The sequence below is a fragment of the Dromiciops gliroides genome, chromosome 1, assembly GCF_019393635.1.
Source record: "Dromiciops gliroides isolate mDroGli1 chromosome 1, mDroGli1.pri, whole genome shotgun sequence".
Taxonomy (NCBI): domain Eukaryota; kingdom Metazoa; phylum Chordata; class Mammalia; order Microbiotheria; family Microbiotheriidae; genus Dromiciops; species Dromiciops gliroides.
The window spans coordinates 524,627,479-524,635,952 of record NC_057861.1 but is presented as its reverse complement, the minus strand read 5'-3'; the positions used below and the strand labels follow the sequence as shown (position 1 = coordinate 524,635,952).

Sequence of the window (8,474 nt, the reverse complement as noted above, 5' to 3'; positions counted from 1 at the left end):
CCCCATCCCTCCCCCGCCTTGAAACTTCACGTCCGGTGGTGAGCCCCTTCCGCCTAGCTTCCGGTAGGAGCGAAGCATCCTTGAGTCCTGGCAACCTTACTTCCGTTGGAGTTGCAGCTTCAGCTTCCCGTTTCCGTCTTTCCTGAGGACGAGGGGAGAACTTTCTCTGCGCGCATGCGCAGATTTCTCGCCGGCGGGGGAGGGGCTGGAGTTGTAGGATTGGGAGGAGGAGGAGGGAATTACAACCTGTGGAACGTTGAGGGGTCCCAGTGGCCGGATTCTTTCCATTGGCTACGGGAGGTGGAGGGGGGAGGAGCCTGGGACTTTGGGGGCTTGAGGGGGGTTCCCGGGGGTGGATTGGGGAAGAGGGGATTGGTGAAGGGACCAGCGTTTCATATTGGGAACTTTGGAGGCCTTGGGGTTTGGGCCAATCCGTAAGACCCCCGCCAGCTGCTGGGGGGGGGGGGGAGGGTGGCGTGGGAAAAAGCCGGGTCAGCATGCGGGACCGGACCCATGAGCTGAGACAGGTAAGACCGGAGTGGAAGCCTGCAACCTGAAGCTGGGATGCCGGTGGGAGAGGCAACGGGCGGCATCCCGAGCGGCGTCTACACCACTGGGATTCGAGGGCACCTGGCTTTGGGCATCTGGAGGGGGGGGCGCCCCACACTTGGGTGATTGGGTGTAGACGCTGGGTGAGGACGCTGGACAGGGGCTCTATCTGTGACCCCGGCCCTTACAGGGGGATGACAGCTCTGATGATGAGGGGAAAGAGCGAGTGGCCCTGGTCGTGCATCCGGGTACCGCGAAGTTGGGGAACCCCGACGAGGAATTCTACCAGAAGGTAAAGGTGGGGAGGGGGCGCCAGGAGGTGCGATGCTGTGGCACGGGATGGAGGGACTTCCCGGAGGACTCCCAGGGAGGTTGGAATGCCTGGGTTTGAAGGAGGGAGGGAGGAAGAGGAAGCACGAAGACTGGAACCGAGCGTTGGAGGGTGGGGTTCCCCGTTGCTTCTTGCCCTACACCCTCTTCCTTAGGTCCGGGGCATCCGACAAACCATGGCGAGACTGGAGAACAAAGTCAAGGAATTGGAGAAGCAGCAGATCACCATCCTCGCCACGCCTCTTCCCGAGGAGAGTGAGTGAGGGCGAAGGGCGCATGGTCACTCCCTGTCCCCCTAGGGATTATGGGCTTTGTAGTGCCGCACCTACACTGGTGGGACGGCTCTCCCTGGTGGGAGGAAAGTCCGCGCAGCCTCCTGGACCCATAATATTGGAGCTATCTTGAAATCATGTTTTTCTCCGATTCCCACCCTTGCCTCCAATTCAGGCATGAAGCAAGATCTTCAGAACCTGAGGGAAGAGATAAAACAATTAGGGAAGGAGATTCGGACTCAGCTGAAGGGTAAGTACTAGTTGGCTATACTGCCAGGGTTCTGGGAAGAAACCTGAGGCAACAGGCAGGTCCCCTAAGCCCATTGCCCTATCCCTCCTTTGTCCTTTAACAGCCATTGATCCCCAGAAGGAGGAAGCAGATGAAAACTGTAATTCTGTCAACATAAGGATGAGAAAGACCCAGGTGCGTCGGTCCTTTCCAGAGCCCTAGCATTAATTTTAATTACTTTTTTTCCCAATTAACAAACATCTATTTTCTCTCCCACCTTCCTCCTATTGGGGAAGGGGGGAGAAACAAACAAAAACAAAATCCTTGTAACAAATATGCACAGTGCAGGAAAACAAATTCTCACATTGACCATTTTTTTTTAAAGTCTCATTCTGCACCTTGAGTCCATCATCTCAGAAGCCGTGTAGCTTGCTTCATCATGGGTCTTTGCATTGATCAGAGTTCAAAGACAAAATTGTTTGTCTTTGCCTTGTTACTGTGTGAATTGTTCTTTGCAAAACCTTGATATTTTAATAAATGTTTCCTGAAGGCCAAACTCTGGAGAAGGAAGTGGAGTTGGGGGGTTGGGGGGAGTGTAGATTCTTAATGAATTGTCTTTGTCCTGAGGGTGCTTGTCATTTTAAATGAATGTCTAACTTCGAACTACACTGGGTTGTAGATAGGCTGAATGTCTAAGTGGTTAAATGCTGTAAAGACTTCTTTGTTAGCTGTATTGATCAGGGTAGAAGAGAACTTGAGTTGGACCATGAAAGGTGAATAAGACTTAGACAAGGGAGGGGTCTAGGATGGCAAACTAGGCTGGGGAACTACGTATGTAAATGTGCTGTCAGTAATCCCCTTGTGTTGTTCAATTAAGTTGAACGATTAGTCTGAAGTGGAAGGTTTGTTTTGGGAATGAGGAGAAGATAAAACTGAAAAAAAGGGTTTAAATGCCAGGCTGGGGATTTTTTACTTTATCTTGAAAGCACTCATGAAGAAGGTTCTTGAGCTGTAGAATAAAATGATGATAGCTGCACTTTTGAAAAGGATTCATCTGACTGCTTGTGTGAGATGCATTGGTGGGAAAGGCAGAGACTGAAAGCAGAGGTACTCTTGAGAAAATGGTTGCCATAGTTCAGATATGAAGTGACCTGGCTTATTTGGAGGGCAGTGATGAGAATAGTCTGACCAGAGCACAGATATCAGTCTTCTGATTCCCAACTGAGCCTTCCTTAACTGCTATTCTTTCCACCCTCTGCCCTCCCTATACTCTTCCACCCACAGCATGGAATCTTATCCCAACAATTTGTTGAGCTCATCAACAAGTGTAATACAATGCAGTCAGAATATCGGGAAAAGAACGTAGAACGGATCCAGAGGCAGCTAAAGATCAGTGAGCACTGGGGAATGGGGGGTAAAGGGAGATGGGAAGGGTCAGGGGACACTGAGTTGTGGGGGGAGTGGTGTCCTTGGAAGTAAAAAGGGCAGGGTTGAGGGCAGCCCAGGTTTAGATGGGAACAATACAGCAAGTCTTTGATCTAAAATGGTCAGTCAGAATGCTGAGCATTTAAGTAAGGGTCCTTTTCCCCTCTCCCCCCCCCCCCCCCAGCCAATGCTGGAATGGTGTCAGAAGAAGAGCTGGAGCAGATGCTGGAAAGTGGACAAAGTGAGGTGTTTGTGTCTAATGTGAGTCTGTCAGATATTCAACCCCTGACCCGAAACCCATTTCTTTTGAGTGTGTTCTGTTGGTACTCTGTTCCCTTGCCAAAGGAAAGCTGGCATGAAATAAAATGTCAGTTCTTTGAGGTTAAGGAGATGGGTTGGCACTTCATCCGGCTTCTGCTTGAGTCGAAGCTTGAGTCTTCCTACTTCCTGCCTGTCTTTACATTGTCCCTTGTTCTAATCCACTCATTCAACATCATGGATTAGAGCAGGGCTTCTTAAACTTTTTCCATTCAAGACCAGAAAAAATTTTACAGGGTCCCGGGTATATAGGTATATAAAACAGGTATATATAACCTTTCACTGTTACCAAATTTTTCACAACCCCCACATTCAGTTCCTCAACTCCATATGGGGTCTCAACCCACAGTTTAAGAAGCTGGGGGTTAGAGTATGGGCAGCCAAGGTAGTGTCTGTATGTCCATATCTTCTATTTCTCTGAACCTCTAGAGCTCTAATGATTTCACCCTAGGGATGAGCACTTTGGGGGATGGGGTGATATTTATAAGCACACCTCCATTCTTCCCTGACCCAGATCCTGAAGGACACACAAATGACAAGGCAGGCATTGAATGAAATCTCCACCCGACATGGGGAAATCCAACAGCTTGAACGAAGCATCCGGGAACTCCATGAAATCTTCACCTTTCTGGCCACTGAAGTGGAGATGCAGGTGGGAAACTACCAGCTCCCTGCTAGCTCTTATTGGAGCTAAGGCTCTGCCTTGCTGTGGCCTCACCTTTTCATAGCTTTGCCTTTTTTTCCTGCCACCTTTTAAAACTCTTTTCTTCTTGTCTACCCACCTTTAAGTCTCCTCCTATTCTCACTCCCCCCACCCCCTAATTCATTAAGCTATGTGCCAAGTATGTACATGGTAGTCTAGGGGGACAGAGAGGTATTCATTTCATTCCCTGTCCCCCTTAGGGACTTAGAAATTCAACAAAGGGCCAACTAAGTGGAAGGCACTGAGCTTAGTGTTGTAGATACAAAGATGACTCTGATAAATACTGTGTTCACAAAGAGCATACAATCTAATGGGCAGAAAAACATGTACACAAATAACTACATTAAGATGGAAAGTGGGATATATACAAAGGAAATGTTCAGGCAAAGTGCTCTGAGAAATGTGAGTAGGGAGAGGTCACTTTCCTGGGAGTGGAGAGTGGTTAGAGAGGTAAAACGTTAGGGAAAACTGTTTAGAGGAGGTACCTTCAAATTAGACCTAAAAGGAAGTGAAGGGACTCCTACAATTGGAGATTAGAGGAAAGGAGGGAAATCTATTCTTGGAATAAAAGATGGGATGAAGGAAGCTAAGGAGACAGGTTAGGGCCAAACTGCAATGGGGATGGAGATATTTATCTGCAATATAGAATGAGTGAGATGAAATAGTTTAAGATGAGGCTCATGTGGGTGGTTGAATCTAGATGAAGTGCCTTGGATATCAGAGTGAAGATTTTTTTATAATTTAATGTGTAGGTGGTTGATGGGGAGCCATTGAAGATTTTTGTGAGTAGAGCAGTAATCTAAACATGATAGTGTGGGCAGCTAGGTGGCGCAGTGAATAGAGCACCGGACCTGGAGTCAGGAGTACCTGAGTTCAAATCTGGCCTCAGACACTTAACACTTACTAGCTGTGTGACCCTGGGCAAGTCACTTAATCCCAATTGCCTCACTAAAAACAAAAACAAAAACAAAAAAAACATAATAGTGCATTAAGAATTTTACTCAACGGGGGCAGCTAGGTGGCGCAGTGGATAGAGCACCAGCCCTGGATTCAGGAGGACCTGAGTTCAAATCCAGCCTCAGACACTTAACACTTACTAGCTGTGTGACCCTGGGTGAGTCACTTAACCCTCATTGCCTCGTAAAAAACAAAAAAATAAGAAGATTACTCAATAGATCTGAGGCTGAATTAGAGGCAGGGAGACCCTGTTAGGAGGTGATGACCATGGTTTAGGAGTGGAGATAAAAGGCCAGTAGATAGAATGGTGACTGTAAGAGTGTAAAAAGAATGGATGGATGCGAGAGATATTTTGGAGTTAAGTAGAAAGAATTTGGCAGTTGATTGGATGTGTAGAGGTTATGAGCTAGGACAAGTCTAGTGGGGAAAATATATTCAGTTTTAGATATATTGAATTTGAGGTCCCCGGAGAAAAATAGAGCAGCCAGTGGGACTGGAACTCTGAGGAGGAATTGGAGATATAATTTGGGAGTCATTCACATAGAGGGAATGTTTGAGATCACCAATCAAGAGAGTAAAAGAGAAAAGGGAAGCTAGCTGAAAATAGAACCTTTATGAAGAAATCTACACTTAGAAGATGGAAGTAAAATAGAACAGAGAACTAGCAAGACAGTGGAGAGGTAGAACCTGGCCAACATGGTGTCCCGGAAACCCAAGGAGGCAATGGCTAATGATGTCCAATACAGAAAGTATATACACATAACAATATTCAACATCTGAGTGGTCCTTCTAAGGGGAACAGAATTGTAGTGTAATGGTAAGTCCCTTAATTTCCAGTCATGTGTCCTGGGTTCATATTGGGGCTCTGCAACTACTTGTGACCAACAAGCGACAACTTCTTTAGGCCTCAAAAAAGAGGGGTGGCACCTAGATGGCACAGTGGACAGAGCACCGGCCCTGGATTCAGGAGTACCTGAGTTCAAATCCGGCCTCAGACACTTAACACTTACTAGCTGTGTGACCCTGGGCAAGTCACTTAACCCCAATTGCCCAGCAAAAAAAAAAAAGAGGGCATTAGACTCTCACATCCTTTCCTGCTCTAAATCTGGGACTTCTGGCTTGGGGGAGGGGGAGGAGGAGGGAAACATCAAGGAAGACTTCAGGGAAAAGGTGGCATTGAGGCTGAACTGAAGAGAATAAGTAGGATGTAGATTTGGAGGTGGCAGTAGGGGATAAAGGGAAAACCGTTTGAACACGTGTAGAAGTCTGTGAGGTCATCAGTCTAGTTCATAGGTGCATGGTGAACATAGCGTATGTAGGTATATAGGTGATTGAAGCCCTGAATGTGGAAGACCTTGAATACCAGAGAAGGAGACTGGACTTGCTCTCAATCTGCTTTGGTCTCTTCTCCTCACCCCGGGTTTTTTGTTGTTGTTGTTGTTGTTCTTTTTTTTTTGGTGAGGCAGTTGGGGTTAAGTGACTTGCCCAGGGTCACACAGCTAGTAAGTGTCAAGTGTCTGAGGCCGTATTTGAACCCAGGTCCTCCAGAATCCAGGGCCGGTGCTCTATCCACTGCGCCACCTACCTGCCCACACCGGGTTTGTTCTTAAAACCTGCCTTTGCTCTTCCTCTTCCCTTCCTAGGGGGAGATGATTGACAGGATTGAGAAGAACATTCTCAGTTCGGCAGACTTTGTGGAGCGGGGTCAGGAGCACGTCAAGTCTGCGCTGGAGAGTCAGAAGAAGGCCAGGAAGGTGAGGGAAGGCACTCTTAGCAGCACCACCAAGAACCTCCTCCCAGACTGGCTGGCCCCAGGCCATGCTCTAACCCTCCCTCTCCTCTCCTGCAGAAAAAGGTTGGCATCGCTATTTGTGTCGCTATTGCTGTCCTCATCCTTGCTTTAGTCATTGGTCTCAGCGTAGGAACCTAGTAGCAGCCTTCATCAGCTGAGGTGAGCTTTACATCAGCTTTACATACCTGACAGCTGGTGAACTGTCCCTTCCCTCTTTCTTCTCCCAAAAGCTTCTGTACTTGCCCCCTTTGGGACCCAGGAATCATATTCCAGGGCTTCTACCCCAAAACAGCCCTTTACCCTGAATCCAGTTCCTTTTTTTTCCCCAGGAGTCCTTGCTTAGCAGCTCCTTCACTTTCCAAAAACCCGGAATATCCCCACCCCCCCACTTTCTCCCTCTGACCCTCCTCTCCCTCCTTTCCCTTACAGGTGAGGGGGGAGACCTGGCTTTGGGGCATACATGGAACCTAGGAAGGAGGTCAACAGCACTGCCTCCTCCTTATACGCCCAAGAGCACAGTTAGGAGGCCCAGCTGGCAAAGGAGGCATATGTTTTTCCTTGGAGGGGAGAAGTGCAGTGGAAGGAAGATGGGTGGCATCTATAGCCCCATTTTATCCCTGGTCCTACCCTCCAGAGGTCTCCTGCCCTCAGCACCCTCATTTTATCTTCCCCTCCATTCACCTGAGCTTCACTCCCCCATCCCTAGAATCCTATTCCAACCCATTCTATACTCCCTCCCCCCACCTTCCAGAGTGACTAGCAGGTGGTTAAATGGGGTGAGGAAGCCTCAGAGTGAGGGCAGGAGCAGGGCTTGACCCTTGCTGGGCCTCGGCTCCAGCTTAAATGGGTTTCTAGATCCTGGGATCGTCTGGGGCAAAATTTTGTAAGAAATAAAATTAAAACAGTGTCTTATGTCTGTATGTGTTTGATTTTCTAGTCCCCTGGACCTCTTAGAGCCCAAATGACACTTTTCCAGGAATGCCCCCTTCTTGTACCTTTACATTTACCCCCAAGCCAGTGTTCAGACCAGACTACAGGTAGTTTGCCCCTCTCAGTGTAACCAGACACATAGCTATAAATATCACCAGCTAGAGCTATAACCAGAGTCCCAGCATGACCAACCAGAGTTGGTCCCTTTTGCTTCCTGGAAGGTTAGCCCCTAGGTGGGTGGAGGTGGGACCTAAGCAGGGGGGTAAAAGGAGCTGCATCAACTCTCTCTGCTCTTCCCATGCCTGCTCCACGGCAGAGCAGGCCAGGGATCAGTGGCTTGGGTTGAACTGCAGGTGAGAGAGGATGGTGAGTGCCAGGTATGGCTAATGTATCTAGCCAGGGTTGCTGTGTTGGACAGGGGCCCTGAACCTGGGCTTGGCCAGAGAAGGTTCAGATTCTAGGGACTGGGCGGAGTTGGGGGGAGGGGGAATGGTCATGATGTTTGTCTTTTGGTCGAGGTACGGGGAAACCTGAGATGGCAAGAAGGGGTTTTCAAGGGGCAAGGTTTCTGGGAGGCGGGTGGATTGCGGCCAGGCTACCTGGATCCCGTCTCCTCTCCCCACCTCCAGGCCATTCCTGCCGCTGATCCTGGCCGTTCCTGTGGCCCACTCGTAGTGCCATCCTGCTTCAGCAGCGGAACGCATTGGCCACTGGCAAGCCCCGGAGGTCACCACGCTGACCAGCTGCCTACCCCTGCCCCTGGATCTGGGTTGGGAGGTGAACCCTCAAAGGGAGAGGACTGGGAGCCAAGGTTGGGCCTTGCGGGAGGCTGCCGCTGAGGTGCGGCAGCACGAGCACTGAGAGTTAAGGGTTAGGGAGAACGTCAGAAACCGGGGAGTGAGCCAGAAAACCACGGGACTCCGCCTTCAGACCCACTTCCCAGAGATGGGAGTGGGCGTGGTCAAACCG

General features: G+C 49.3%; 1 protein-coding gene across 1 annotated transcript; it reads left to right on the top strand.

The window, feature by feature from the left end:
• The first annotated feature begins 371 nt into the window (after positions 1-371).
• STX4 (syntaxin 4) lies at positions 372-7,477 on the top strand. Its single transcript, XM_043979600.1, has 11 exons — positions 372-527; positions 740-841; positions 1,035-1,134; positions 1,327-1,401; positions 1,505-1,575; positions 2,665-2,773; positions 2,990-3,066; positions 3,638-3,775; positions 6,427-6,537; positions 6,633-6,734; positions 7,005-7,477. Exons 1-10 carry the CDS (start codon positions 498-500, stop codon positions 6,711-6,713), a joined length of 894 nt encoding a protein of 297 aa, XP_043835535.1. The 5' UTR covers positions 372-497; the 3' UTR covers positions 6,714-6,734; positions 7,005-7,477.
• The last annotated feature ends 997 nt before the right edge of the window (positions 7,478-8,474 follow it).